This window comes from Girardinichthys multiradiatus, chromosome X (genome assembly GCF_021462225.1).
Source record: "Girardinichthys multiradiatus isolate DD_20200921_A chromosome X, DD_fGirMul_XY1, whole genome shotgun sequence".
NCBI classification, from domain to species: domain Eukaryota; kingdom Metazoa; phylum Chordata; class Actinopteri; order Cyprinodontiformes; family Goodeidae; genus Girardinichthys; species Girardinichthys multiradiatus.
The window spans coordinates 21,230,803-21,246,587 of NC_061817.1; the positions used below are offsets into that span (position 1 = coordinate 21,230,803).

The window sequence follows — 15,785 nt, forward strand, 5'->3', positions numbered from 1 at the left end:
ATGGTGGCAGTAATGTGATTATATGGGGTTGCTCTGCTACTTTGCTACTGCTGGATGACTTGCCGAAAATGATGGGACCATGAATTCATGCTTTTTATCAGTGAATCTTGGCCATCAGTTTGTAGCTTTCTGCTTAAACACGCTTGAATTATGCAGCATGACAATGATCCAAAGCTTACCAACAAATCCATCTCTGAATGGCTGATGAAAAGAAAATTAAAGGTTTGGAATGACCTAGTCAAAGTTTGGACTTAAATCTGATTAGGATGCTATGGCATGATCTTAAACAGGCCGTTAATGCTGGAAAACCCTCCAATGGGGCTGGCGCAACCAGTTATTAGATTTATAAGGCATTAAACTCACCGACCACTTTATTAGGTACACCTGTCCAACTGCTCATTAATACAAATTCTAATCTGCCAATGACATGGCAGCAATTCAATGCATTTAGGCATGTAGACATGGTCAAGACGATCTGCTGCAGTTCAAACCGAGCATCAGAATGGGGAAGAAAGGTGATTTAAGTAACTTTGAACGTGGCATGGTTGTTGGTACCAGATGGGCTGGTCTGAGTATTTCAGAAACTGTTGATCTACTGGGATTTTCACGCACTACCATCTTTAGGGTTTACAGAGAATGGTCCAAAAAAGAGAAAATATCCAGTGAGCATCAGTTCTGTGGACACAAATGGCTTGTTGATGCCAGAGGTCAGAGTAGAATGGCCAGTCTGGTTGGAGCTGATAGAAAGGCAACAGTAACTCAAATAACCACTCGTTACAAGCAACGCATGCAGAAGAGCATCTCTGAACGCACAACACGTTGAACCTTGAGGCGGATGGGCTACAGCAGCAGAAGACCACACCAGTTGCCACTCCTGTCAGCTAAGAACAGGAAACTGAGGCTACAATTCGCACAGGCTCACCAAAATTGGACAATAGAAGATAGGAAAAAACGTTGCCTGGTCTGATGAGTCTCGATTTCTGCTGCGACATTCAGATAGTAGGGTCAGAATTTGGCATCAACAACATGAAAGCATGGATCCATCCAGCCTTGTATCAACGGTTCAGGCTGGTGGTGGTGTAATGGTGGGGGGGATATTTTCTTGGCACACTTTAGGCCCCTTAGTACCAATTGAGCATCGTGTCAACGCCACAGCCTACCTGAGTATTGTTGCTGACCATGTCCATCCCTTTATGACCACAGTGTACGCATCTTCTGATGGTTACTTCCAGCAGGATAACGCGCCATATCATAAAGCACGAATAATCTCAGACTGGTTTCTTGAACATGACAATGAGTTCACTGGACTCAAATTGCCTCCACAGTCACCAGATCTCAATCCAATAGAGCACCTTTGGGATGTGGTGGAACGGGAGATTTGCATCATGGATGTGCAGCCAACAAATCTGCAGCATCTGTGTGATGCTATCATGTCAATATGGACCAAACTCTGAGGAATGTTTCCAGTACCTTGTTGAATCTATGCCACGAAGGATTAAGGCAGTTCTGAAGGCAAAAGGGGGTCCAACACGGTCCTAACAAGGTGTACCTAATAAAGTGGCCGGTGAGTGTAGTTTGTTCCTGACCACTGGCACTGGTCAGCTGTAGTCATACTAGTGCAATAGAAAGTTAGGTAGTAAGGGCATAATTTTGCAACTTCTTTCACATAAAAACTAAAAGAAGTAAGAAATGCACAAATTTTGCATTTCCAAATTTTAAATATTTCACTCTCAGACATTGATTTTAGTTGGTTAAAGCCTTCTGGATATTTCAGTACAGAACATTTACCAAGTCAGGTTTTATTATCTTTATATTCCATAAATCCTGAAACAAAAGACCTCTGACATTGGCTTCTGGTGTCATAAAAGACCATTTCACAGTTTGTTTTGGCAACTGGACCAGCAAAGAATAGCTCTATATCAAAACCTTTAATACTCTAAGACTTGTCAAATCTAGACGAGATTATCTGTTATTCCTTTATTTGTGTTTGTTAAAAATCTAAAGAAAACAGGAGGGTGAGCACTTTGTTTGGGATCTCATTTAGACCCATATTTAGAGAAGCAGGGGCAGTTTAAAACCACCATCTTAGAAGGTGTAATGTTTTTTATTAAAGTGAAATTGCACTTTTTAGTGTTTGCATTGTCTGTCAGTAACTCCAAAACAAGATCATATCAATGTAAAAAGCAAGTTATTTCTTAAATTCAGACTTTTATTTGCTAGACACTTGAATAAGAAATTAAATATTGAAAATTGACATATTTTCTAAACATGGAACCACAAAGAGTCTTTTATCTTTATCAACCAAATCTCTATAGATCTTGTTCAGGAAAACCCCAACACATACTGAAGGCATTGAATAAATGCTCAAATGTTTGCCTTGGCTGAAGATAATATGGAAAGATAGCAGAATCTCTTAAGGGTCTCAGAGATTCAATATAGATCCACTGACAATGTGGATGCATGGAGTGGGCATTTTGGAATATTCCTTTACTCACACAATCATCAATGCTAATAGTGTTTATTGACCAGCTTCAATAGAGTTTTCCAGCTTTAACAGGGTCACCACAGGGGAGCCATTGTTCACCATAACTGAATAAATGATTTACAGCGAGTCAGTAGGTGTTTCTGGTCCCGTTATGTCTCAGTAGACATGGTTTCGAAGTACAATACAAAGATGGCAAACACTTTGATCAGCCCATCTGTTAAATGTGCTGTGAAACTTTCTCCCTTGTTGCCTCTCTCCCCAGGAAGGTTAATAAAATGGAAATTTCTCTTAAAGAGGGCACAATGACGCTGGGATTACTTATCGTTCAAGGGCCACTTTATCGCCTTCGAAATCTCCCTTTCTCTTTGCTCTCATCCCGAACAAAAAACATACCAGACATCAATCTCACTGTCCCAAACTAAAGATCAACAGCTTGTGGTATTTGAGCCACAGCAGACACCTCCGCCAACCTTCAGAGGTGCATCAAAAGTTTGTGAAGAAGCTCGTCTGCTCAGAAAATACAAAACATAATTTAGGCTTGGAGGCTATTTGACCTGCACGGTTACTGAAAGCAAAACTGCAGGCGAGAGAAACTAGTCTACAAAAACTAAATTTGTTATCTCATAAAAGCTATCTGCACATCCAGTTAATATTCTTGCCCAGACAATGTCAGCCTTTGTTAACTTTGAAGAACCCAGGTTGACCTCTGACAGTAAAGACACCAGGGTGAAAACCATCTCCATGGTGATGGTGTGGGACCCCTGCCAGTACCTAGGGCCAGTTGGGCCTTCATGTCCTGCCTTGTCAGCTCCCTCCATGGTTCACTGGAGGTCCCCATGGGTCAGGGACCTGGGTTGTCCTTGGTTTCATGCCCTATAAAAAGACTTTTGAAAAGAGGGCTTCAAGGCGAGAGGTTATAGGATGTTACTCTCTGATTATAGGGAGATATTACATTGCCAGGTCAAACTCAGACTGCCAAGAAATAGAGACAGCAGAGGACATATAAATCACAACTGGGCACAGTCCTTTCTTGTTCTTTGACTGGGTGTGCATCATAGAGTGTCTTGTAAAAACATTCATACTCCCTCAACCTATTCACATTTTGTCACATTAAAAACACAAACTTATGTAATGTTATGTTATGTAATGTATCAGGATTTTAATTAATTGGCCAACAAAAAGTAGTTAATGACTGAGAAGTTTAAGCAAATTGATGCATGATTTATAAAATGTTTTTACAAATGTAAATCTGAAAAATGTTGCAAACATTGTGTTCAACCCTTCAAGGTCAATACTTTGGGAAATGATCTTCCAAACATTTACAGCTACAGTCTTTTGGGATGTATCTCCACCAATTGTGGAATCCAGACACTGAAATGTATGTCTATTCTGCTTTGGAAAATGGTTTCAGCTCATGAATGAAGAGCCGCAGATTCTTGATTAACTTTAGGTCTGGACTTTGAATGGGCCAACCTATGCTGTGATCTAAACCCTTCCAGATTTACTACGAGCCTCTTGGCTACTTCTCTGATCAATGCTCTCTTTTCCCGACGAAAAAACAAGGTGGACGCCCATGTATCGATAAGTTTGCAGTTGCACCACACCAGTTCCTTTTTAAGATGATGTACTGAACAGAACTCTGTGAGATGTTAAAAGTTTGGGATATTGTTTTATAACCTAACTCTGCATTGAACTATGCAATGAAATGTCTTCTGAAGGCAAATGACTGCACTGGATTTTATTCAGGGGTATCAGCATAAGGTGGACTGAACACAAACTAAAAAAGAAAAGCCATGTATACTTTTCCTTCCAATTCTCAGTTATAAAATACTTAATGTTGGTGTATCACATAAAAGACATGACTGTGAGTCACAAATGGGCCCCATACCTTCTTATTTCTTTGAGTGGGTGTGCATAATGGACAAACTATCAGACTAAAAACATTCTTCAGTCAGACAGCTTGGATTGGTGGAGACTTTTTACGACCTGTCATAGCCTCCGACCTGTCGTTACTGAAACCGGCCACCTCAGCTGCAGCCATAAACACTTCCTCGGTGTGCCGTCCTCTCCGTGCTGCAGGTCTGTGATCAGTACCTTGCTCTCAATTACAGTATTGTGTGCTGTTCCTTTTCGGCTTGGGGGTTAAACTCTTCGCATCAACCCCTTTGAAGTGCTCATCCCTTTATCTCGAGCCAGCACCAAGAATTTGGGGGAGGACAATGGAAAATGAAACCAAGAGGGAAGCTCATGGCAATTATCAACCAGAGCCATGAGGAGGAAGTCAGCTTGCACATAGAGACGATAAAGAAAGAGTAGGAGTCTGCCAGTGCAGGACAGGGGGTTACTGTTTCAAGTTTGTTTGGTGTGTACACACCCCAGGCGACAATCGACTGCTGAGAGAGAGGAAATAGAAGGCTACCTCTTCAAAGTGAGTGACAACAGGGGGGACAAAAGGCTCTAAAGGGAGCAAGGAGCTGATGAGAGGAGCTGTGATGGTGATGGTGGAGGTGATGGTGCATGGGGTCAGTTTAAGTGAGGACCAAATGTTGGCATGAGGAGTATGGGGAGAGAAGAGAAGGAGATGTGCTGTTGTCAGCAGAATCAAATGGCACACAGCGGGCTGGGGAAGATACAATTAAAGTGTGGAGTTAAGACAGGCTTTGAAGTTGGACATGGTGCATAATAGCCTTAAAAGTTAAGGAAGGGCAACAATTTGCAAGTATGTTATTGGGGCTGTTTTGAAATAGGAAGAAGCGTGGAATAAAAGAGCCAATGGTTCGGAGGGTTTGTTTTCGAAAGGGTTCAGTTTGAGGGGAATGAAGTTGGATTTCAGGCACCAATTGGACCCAGAAGGATGTGTCCTCATTTTTTTTTTATTTCCTTTTTCTGCCAAACAGAAAGTGTTGAGAGCAAGCAAGAGCCGGCGCCTCACCTGTGAATTCTGATAATAGGGGATGAGAGTGTGAAAGATGGAAGAAGAAGAAGATAAACGTGTCAAAGAGAGGGGAATTGGAAGTGAGACAGGTGAAAGAGAAGACGATGTGAATTAGACATGAAAAAGGAAGGGAATTGGTAGGAAATAAGTCAGAGAAGAAATACAAGGCAGCATAAGAAGAAGAAGGGGGGGGGGGGGTGTTGAAGGTTATTTATTGGTTTTTTCCCCTCGTTTTAATCCCATTTTGCGCTTGACTTTTAAGTCTACCAATGTATAGAAACAATGTCGGATGCACTGTCTAATCCCGTTTGGGCCATGAAGCTCACTCCACACTGACAGTAATGACTTTTATTTCCTCCGCCGCTTGCAGTCAAGCACCATGCAGACACTTCACAGGCCAGACGCCCCAGTTCTGCCATGCTTGACAGGACGGGAATTTGTCTCTGAATCAGTCTTAACCTGGACTTCTTCACTCATCCTTAATCTATCACCGTAACCCCATCAGCCTTCTTCCTGACCCCCTCCCCCGAGATTGGAATGGTGATTAACTCGCTTGTCCACTCATCAGAGGCCAGATTTCTATCTTTTTTGATGCTTCCTGTTGGCCCATGCAATCCACAAATACAGCTTTATGGAAAGTGGCAAGAAGAAAGACATAAGAAGGCTCCATTAAATGTTTGCCACAAGCCATGTAAGGGACACATGAAAACACGCAGAAGAAGGCGATCTAGTCCAATGACGTCCAAAGGAGTAATGCTGCACCCTGAACACATCATGGTAGAGGCAGCATCATGCGGGGGATGCTTTCATTGAGCAGGGTCAGGAAAACCAAATAAAAGGGCAATTCTGTTTAAAAGTATTTAACACAGGGGTGTCCAGAGTGTGGCCCCGGGGGACCATTTGTAGGCACTGGAAGGATTTTGCCTGCAAAATGGTCCAAATTTGGCCCACCAGCACAGTTGGTTGATGTACAGGTCCTTCTCAAAATATTAGCATATTGTGATAAAGTTCATTATTTTCCATAATGTCATGATGAAAATTTAACATTCATATATTTTAGATTCATTGCACACTAACTGAAATATTTCAGGTCTTTTATTGTCTTAATATGGATGATTTTGGCATACAGCTCATGAAAACCCAAAATTCCTATCTCACAAAATTAGCATATCATTAAAAGGGTCTCTAAACGAGCTATGAACCTAATCATCTGAATCAATGAGTTAACTCTAAACACCTGCAAAAGATTCCTGAGGCCTTCAAAACTCCCAGCCTGGTTCATCACTCAAAACCCCAATCATGGGTAAGACTGCCAACCTGACTGCTGTCCAGAAGGCCACTATTGACACCCTCAAGCAAGAGCATAAGACAGAAAGAAATGTCTGAACGAATAGGCTGTTCCCAGAGTGCTGTATCAAGGCACCTCAGTGGGAAGTCTGTGGGAAGGAAAAAGTGTGGCAGAAAACGCTGCACAACGAGAAGAGGTGACCGGACCCTGAGGAAGATTGTGGAGAAGGGCCGATTCCAGACCTTGGGGGACCTGCGGAAGCAGTGGACTGAGTCTGGAGTAGAAACATCCAGAGCCACCGTGCACAGGCGTGTGCAGGAAATGGGCTACAGGTGCCGCATTCCCCAGACCTGGGCTACAGAGAAGCAGCACTGGACTGTTGCTCAGTGGTCCAAAGTACTTTTTTCGGATGAAAGCAAATTCTGCATGTCATTCGGAAATCAAGGTGCCAGAGTCTGGAGGAAGACTGGGGAGAAGGAAATGCCAAAATGCCTGAAGTCCAGTGTCAAGTACCCACAGTCAGTGATGGTCTGGGGTGCCGTGTCAGCTGCTGGTGTTGGTCCACTGTGTTTTATCAAGGGCAGGGTCAATGCAGCTAGCTATCAGGAGATTTTGGAGCACTTCATGCTTCCATCTGCTGAAATTCTTTATGGAGATGAAGATTTCATTTTTCAGCACGACCTGGCACCTGCTCACAGTGCCAAAACCACTGGTGAATGGTTTACTGACCATGGTATCACTGTGCTCAATTGGCCTGCTAACTCTCCTGACCTGAACCCCATAGAGAATCTGTGGGATATTGTGAAGAGAACGTTGAGAGACTCAAGACCCAACACTCTGGATGAGCTAAAGGCCGCTATCGAAGCATCCTGGGCCTCCATAAGACCTCAGCAGTGCCACAGGCTGATTGCCTCCATGCCACGCCGCATTGAAGCAGTCATTTCTGCAAAAGGATTCCCGACCAAGTATTGAGTGCATAACTGTACATGATTATTTGAAGGTTGACGTTTTTTGTATTAAAAACACTTTTCTTTTATTGGTCGGATGAAATATGCTAATTTTGTGAGATAGGAATTTTGGGTTTTCATGAGCTGTATGCCAAAATCATCTGTATTAAGACAATAAAAGACCTGAAATATTTCAGTTAGTGTGCAATGAATCTAAAATATATTAATATTAAATTTTCATCATTACATTATGGAAAATAATGAACTTTATCACAATATGCTAATTTTTTGAGAAGGACCTGTACAACATGAAGGATTCATTTTTTCTTTTAACCATGATTTTTGCTCCAATCTTAATTTGATGCTTCAAAAAGGACACAAACATCCATTGACGTTTACCAAACAGTAGTTTTAAAAAAAAATTAGACTTGGCTAAATACAGCAGGCGTTTTTCACGAAAGACTCACTAGTGTCTCCTTGTTGTTGCTCAGGATAGGTAAAATTTATTTCTAGACCAATAAAAGAGAAAACGATTAAGCAAAAGATTAAGGCAACTTTATGCTTACTGAGATCCTTTTTTTTAGTTTCTAAACTAGAAATGATTTGCAGATCCCTTTTCTACAAAACGTTTTCATTTCTTTAAAATTATGCATGTTCATGCTGAGCAAGTAAAAATAAAATAAAAAGATTTATGCTTTGCATTTTAATGAATGCATTTTTGGTTGCCTGCAAAAGTATTTATTTACCATCCCCTGTCCTTACACTTCAGGTATACCATATGAAGTAGCTGGATGCCTACTGTAAGGGCAGTTTTGCTGTAAAAACGGGATTCCAAGTTAAATCCCCTGTTGCATAACTTTTTTAAAGGAGAAAGACTGCATCTGGCTTCAAAGTAGCCGAGCAGGAAAAAATAAAACAGAAAAACAAACAGTCCTACAAAAATAACACTGAGGGGCTGGTGATGTTGGCTCCCATGGAAAAATGTTTGGACAGCACTGATGTATCATTTTCCATCCTCTGCACAATCAGCCACTATTGTGTCTTGGCCTATCACATAAAATATCAATCAAATTTATTTGACCTTTGTGGCTGTAATGTGATAAAATGTGGAAAATATCACTAATACTGTATTTTTGCAAGGCACTGTGCAAAAATACTTTTCCTAATTTTCTTCACTGTCACTCATTTTCTGTTCAAAATCTGTAGATATTTCACTTTTTTTTACTTGAATTGTGTTGAATTTGCATTTTAGACCCCAAACAAACTTAGGTTTGACCGAAGTTAGCTGCATTAGCTTTAAAGGTCTGGCTTAGAACAGACAGACTGAAACATTTTTAGCTTCTATTAGGACAGATGGATGTCCCTGTTGTCTCCTAACCCACAGCCACATTAGAGGCAGACTCTGAACAGTGGAAATAAAAAAAGACAGAGACGTGGGGTCAGAGATGCAGACAAACCACCCACACTGTCTTGAACGCCGAGGTCCCTCTGCTCTGCCCACATTATCAGATGGCGGATTTATGCCACAATCACAAAAACACCACCTGCTGTGCCTCCTTCACAGAGTCTTTATAGCCTCTAACCCACTTGTTCTCAGATCACTCAGAGGCATCTCCGTTTCATAGCCCCTGTTGTGTTTGAGTGACAGGACTGGGAAAAGACAGAAAAAACACCTCATAAATACCATGTCAACAAAGAGAGAGACAAGACAGAAATGGAAAAAAACGTGAAGGAAGACGATACAAACACAGCAATGTGTTACGGGTGGAGCGTCTGAAGTGCTGGCGATAAACAGGTTTTATTTATGCAAGCAGTGTTGCTGTAGCCGAGCACCAGCTTCCTGGGGTCTGACTCAGAACACAGGCACTATAAAAAGATCCAGATGCTCGCGCAGACGATGACTTTGTCAATCATATACTGATGTACAGTCAATCCCAGGAGCCTGTCACGGGACTGAGGTGCACACATCCGCACATCACATGTTTAAATTTTACAAGATGCAGGGAGGAAGGGCAGAGATTGCAATAAAAAAATTGCCATGCTCTACATCTGCAAGCAGCCTCTACATGCATGTCTTAAGAAATCTCTCTGATAAAGAAATCAACGAAACTATTCTTTACAGTTTCTGAGAAGTTTCATCTACAATTCAAACACACTTTTGATTCAGATTCATGCACGAGTTTAAAATTTCCTGCACCCAAAAAAGATCATCCAGCATCACAACCCTCAGCTAAGGCAAGCTTTGGAGGAGCACCTCCAAGGCCTTGCAGAACTATTCTTAAACTTCAGCGTATGTTGGGGGGATTTTGTGTGATGGACCAACACAAATAGCAAAAAAATGGTGAAGTGGAAGTAAAAGGATACCTTTTACAAATAAGAATGAAAATGTGATGTTGATTTGTATTCACCCCCCTTTAGTTCATCACCCCAGAGTCTACCTGTTTGTAATCTAATCTAATCTCAGTATAAATCCAAATGTTTTGGAGCTCAGAGGTTTGTTAGAGAACATTAGTGAACACATCATGAATACCAAGGATCACAGCAGAGAGGTCAGGGAGAAAGCTGTGGAGAGGTTTAAAGTGGGGTTAGGCTGTAAAAACAATGCTTCAAGCTTTGGAGATCTTTTTTTTAATCCATTATCTGAAAATGAAGAGTATGCAAATCTACCAAGAGATGTCTGGGGACCTAAACTGTCTGGACCAGGAGAACATTCATTTGAGAAGCAGAGGTGCAAAGCCGAGGTTATTAGTAGTGCAGACCGCAAAATTGGCCTTTATAAAAGAGTGAGAACAAGAAAGCCATTGTTAAAAGAAAGCCAAAAGAAATCCAGTTTTAAAACTGCACAGACCATATAGGGACATGGGAGATATGCAGAAGGTGAACATCTGATCAGATGAGACCAAAATTAAACTTTTCGGCCCACATGCAAAACGCTACAAAAACCCAAATCCAACAGTGAAACGTGATGGTGGCAACATCATGCATGCTTTTCTTCTGCAGGGACAGGAAGTGGTCAAGGTTGATGGGAAGATGATGGAGCTACATGCATGACAATCCTAGAAGAAAACCTGTTAGAGGCTGAAAAAGACTGTAAAATTACAACCAGAGCTGCAAGAGAGTGGTCTGGATCAAAGAATATGCCTGTGTTAGAACGGTCCAGTCAAAGTCCAGGCCTAAATCCAACTGAGAATCTGCTGCAAGGCTTAAAAAATGCTGTTTACAGATGCTCTGCATCCAATATGACTGCGCTTAAGCTACTTTCAAAGAAGAATTGACGACAATTTCTGTCTCTAAATGTGCAAATCCACTTCCAACATCCCTCAAGAATCTCTTTACCCTTTTTCAGTTATGTCTATAACACAAAATCTCAATAAAATACATCAAGGTTGTAGTTTTTATATGACAAAATGTGAAAATGCTTGCAAGGCGATGTAAATTTTAGCAGCATGAAAAGTGGATGAGTGGAAACCTTTGGAGGTGGTTGATGGCCTTTTTACTGTTGTCGCACAACAGTCCACTGTCTGATGTAGAGATAACTGAGAGGAAGCGAGGGCTTTGATCCTTAATGGGGCCATGTCGGCCCTGTGGAAATGACATTCAAGGCTTGTATTTACACAAGCACAATTATGGAGGTAAATTTGGCAGCAGACAATCAATTAGAGTGAAACTATGTCACAGATTAAAGGAGAGGTTATGACTGAATCCTGTTTGGGTGTCAATGAGCTAAACGGGAGCTTGCTTAATAAGCCAAAGAAAACAGTTTTAGATCTCCGGTATCAGCAGCTGGAAACCTTAATGGTTCTGCAAGTTTCTAACAAATTGTTTGTCTTGTCTGCCAACGGTTGAGTACAGGCAACGTTAGCGAATTGACCTCTTTGCTACTGAGCGTAAATTTATACTTTCTACACAAAGTGGTAAGGCATCGTATTCCTTAGGTAATTATGGAAACACGTATTGTGCACCTGGGATGTAGAAGTGTGTTGTTACTTTTGTTTAAAAATTGACACTTTTTCCACATTTTAATACAAACTCTGCACTCTTAGACATTTAAACCTGAGATTTCTGTCTTACCTCTGGACGTCTTGACCATATGCACGTATGCACTTATTTCCATCACAGAATGAATTTTTCTCAAAGCATCGGTGTATAGGTACCTGAAGACTTGTCTGTTGCCTTTGATACTGTTGGTCATATAGTCCTGATGTCATGACCCAAAAGGATTTTGGTATCAACAGTTCTAAATAATTTCTAGAAAACGGGATATTTTCTGTTTGTTTATGGGAATGTCTCTTCTCTGGAGCTCGTCTCACTTGGTTGTTTCTCAGGGGGCAATTATGAGTCAGCTGCTTTTCTTTGTAAACTTAGGATTTTAGAAAAATATGTTCAAACTCTATCTGCTTTGGAAGTTTGACAGCATTTACTAATTGAAACCATGTTAAAGGAAAACTTTTTTTAGTCTCCATTGAACATTTTATCAGTTTGGAAAACGGTAATCTCATTAACACCTTTATTAATACCGTACTCTTGGTCATTTCACTCCTTACTATTATCAAGGTAATATTTTTAATGCTCCTTTTCTACATTTAGGAGTTATGGCCGACATCTCTCTATTCCTACTTAATCCTTCCAGGGTCATGGGGGGCTTATCTCCAGCAGTTATTGGATGAGAGGCGTGGAACCACCTGGACGGGTCGCCAGTCCATCACTGGGGAACATAGACACACACTCAGGAGAATAAATAGAGACCCATTACACCAACATGCCTGTCTCTGGGCAGGGGGAGTGCTGGAAAACCTGGAAAGATCCTACCCAGACGGTGAATATGCAAACTACATGCACAATACTGCCAACAATGAAAATAAGTGACTTTATTTTCCAGGGGAAAAGGTGTTCTCTCTGGATCAATCTTCACAACGCATCATCTTCAAATTGTCCAGATTGTAGCTGTTCATTTTTTATATGGTACAAGAATTCATGTACAAGGTTATTTTTACCATCTCTCCACTCCTGTTTCCACATTGATTTTCTTTATTTTTCTTTTCATAACATTTAAAGTTTTGAATGGTCGTACCCAATCTTAATTAACTGGACTTAACATCTTCACAACAGCAAGAGCTTTTTCAGTGGCTGCCCTAAACATATGAGAACAGAGCCTGGATCCTCAATATATCTTATATTTAAGATGTTTTTGTTTTTCAGCATTTCATTCATCTTGCATTGTACATTTAATTACTTTATTTATATTACTTTATACAACTGCATTGCACTCTGTTCTTCTACACACATTAGCCACCATAGCTACATTTGTAAAAACAAATGTGTCTGATTTTATGGGTATCTTGAACAGACTAAGATGTAATTTTTGATATGAACTAAAGAATGACGAGATAAAATTCGTTTTTTAAATTCTGGATAATCTTTGTTAGTGAATAAAAAGTTAATTATGCTAATCTACGGTAAATAAATGGAAAGTCCAGTAACATATCTCATCTTTGGTTACACTGCACAGAACATTCTAGTAAAAGTTGCTTTGCCCTGAAAAATAACCTTTCCACATTTTGTCATATTACATCAGATTACAACTACAAACCTTTAGACACACTGTGTGTGGGGGAAAAACTAACACCGGCAAATTATGCAGACCACGGTGGTGGGAGCGTCATGCTGTGGGGACACTCAGCAGGGAAAGGGAAGCTGGTCAGAGTTGATGGAAAGACGGATGTAGCTAAATACAGGGTAATCCTGGAAGATAACCTGTTAGAAGTTGGCATTAGACATGAGAGTGGAGGTTAATGAACACAGTCTGCCCACAGTGAAACACAGTGGTGGTAGCATCATGGTGTGGGACAGGAAAGCTGGACAGAGTTGAGAGGATATTCAGTATCTTTGCAATCTGGAAGGAAATGTTGAAGTTTCAGTCTCTATATGTGCAACGTGAGTAGAGACAAACCCCAAAAGACATTGACGTTTGTGGTTGCAGAACATCAACAAAATTTGTGTTTCTGATCAAAATCTGAACAAAGAAGGGATGGTGATTCACCACCAGCCTTCTTCAGATTAAGTCCACAGCAGAACCTGGTCTGCTCGTACCACTTGTTAAACAACCCAGTTTGATTGAAGCACACAGAGGCCTTTACCCACAGCACATCATGGCCACAAAGACTGTACATATAAAAAAACATCCCATGCGTGTCTTTAGATGTTTATAAATGAGGATACAGCTTGGATGTAACATTGCAATAGTAATGACTCCTCTGCACCTTCTGCAGAAACAACACAGTCTACAAAGGCTTTGCCCTGAATGACTAAACTCCAGCTTCTCAGATGTTGGTCTGACAGACCTCTCTCTTTCTCTCTATGTGCTTTTTTCTTATTCTCCTGTTTCTCTCTGCATGGGCAGCAGAAATCAGCGCATCAAATAAATACGGTGATAGGAAACATGTTTGCTTTGGAGACAGCGGAGCAGGTCACGGACAATGAGAACACGTGAAGTGTGGGTGTGAAAAGAAAGCAATTCCAATGCAAATAAGTGTGGAGACCTGAAATCCAAACTAATTCAGGAATGTAATGACATCTTTAAATCTTATTCAGGGGAGAGAAGAAAAAAAATGATCAGTATTCAAGCCCCTGCATTCCTCATCTACCAGATATCCTCATAATGCTCCATCATATGAACCGATTATTAAAAAGCTAGAAATTCTGGGCACATTGGAGGAGGCTGCGAGATTTGACATACGAATCCCTGAGTGGGACGTGGATAAAACACAAAGCGTTGGCTGAAACAGAAACATCAAGGCTTATGGCTGCAGCCTTAACCTGAGGTCTAAACAATCTACTTACAGCGCACGTTATCCGAACCGACCACAAACCCCTGACTGCTCTCCGCACTCCAAACGAGGGTTTGGACTGAGACACGATGTAAAATAATGCCAGGGGGCGATGGGAATTCAAGGTCTTTGACTCTTGTTATTGCCTAATCTTGGCTAACTTGCAAACTGTGGTCAGAGAGAACAGCAGGATCTCCTCGGATTGAGAAACTGATTAAAGACTAACTATGAAAAAAAAACAAGTGTGGAATGGGGAACAAAATAGAATCAAGACAAAAAAAAAACACAAGACGAAGGTTTTTATTACAAATGAGGATTTTATAAAAATATGAACACATCCATAAGAGAACATCCAGTAACTGATAAAAACACACAGAAGCTGGATGAGACATTAAAAATGCTACATTTAAACAGGGTTAAACTAAAATGAGATAAACATTCCACATGCTATAAAGAATAGCACTATGTTAAACTTAAAGATGACTGGCTTAGTGAAGTGAAGTATGAGAGGCAACTACATCGCTCACTTCTGTTGGGCAATGTTGTCCTTTATGTCCTGGAGTGTCTCAGCTTCACACTGTTACCTGTACAAATATAACATAAAATGAGCCTTAAAACTGATGAAGATCTAAATGGAAAGAATGCCTCAGAAACAACACAAAAAACATATATTCTTATTTTTACATTGTCAGTGCAGACAGATGTTTGCCATTACATGAGAACTGCTTTAAAATACCCAGACATACCAAATCAAAAGGATTTATATTACTTGATTGTTTTCTGCCGTTTATCACACAACCACAAACTTCAGTGTAATTTATTTGGTATTTATGTGGCTGACCCACACAGCTGAGCACATAATTGTGAAGTAGAAGAAAAATGTCATTATATATCTTTTATAAATACAAACCTAAATGTGCAGCATGCATTTGTTTTCAGCTTCCTTTACACTAATACCCCGACTAGAACGTTCACACCTGCAGTTTTTTACATGCTATGTGGGAGAGTGTGATCTGGTTAGAGGAGACTAAAATGTAACGTTTTAGGCTTACATGCCAGTCGCTAGGCGTAGCAGAAAACTAACACTGCATGCTGTGGGGATGCTTCTCTATAGCAGGAACAGGAAAGCTGGTCAGAGATGATGTGAAAATGGATGGAGCTAAATGCCGGACAGTAGTGGAAGAAAACCTGTTAGGGGCTGCAACAGACTTGAGACTGGGGCGGAGGTTCAGCTTCTAGCAGGACAACGACCCTTTGGTGGATTTATCACATACAATCTCAACCAAACACATTGAAGTTTCTG

The 15,785-nt window shown here is 40.8% G+C and overlaps 1 protein-coding gene across 5 annotated transcripts in view; it reads right to left on the bottom strand.

Moving 5' to 3' along the window:
* The window catches only part of LOC124862752 (centrosomal protein of 112 kDa-like), a 194,053-nt gene that overhangs the window by 2,991 nt on the left and 175,277 nt on the right, over window positions 1–15,785 (bottom strand). For 4 of the 5 annotated variants that reach the window (XM_047356857.1, XM_047356856.1, XM_047356858.1 and 1 more), the window contains one exon: window positions 14,762–15,066. In XM_047356857.1, coding sequence (XP_047212813.1) covers window positions 15,063–15,066 — 4 coding nt within the window. In that variant the 3' untranslated portion in view covers window positions 14,762–15,062. Of the gene's footprint in view, window positions 1–14,761; window positions 15,067–15,785 lie in introns of those variants that run through there. The other variant, XR_007036996.1, reaches the window with a different exon arrangement.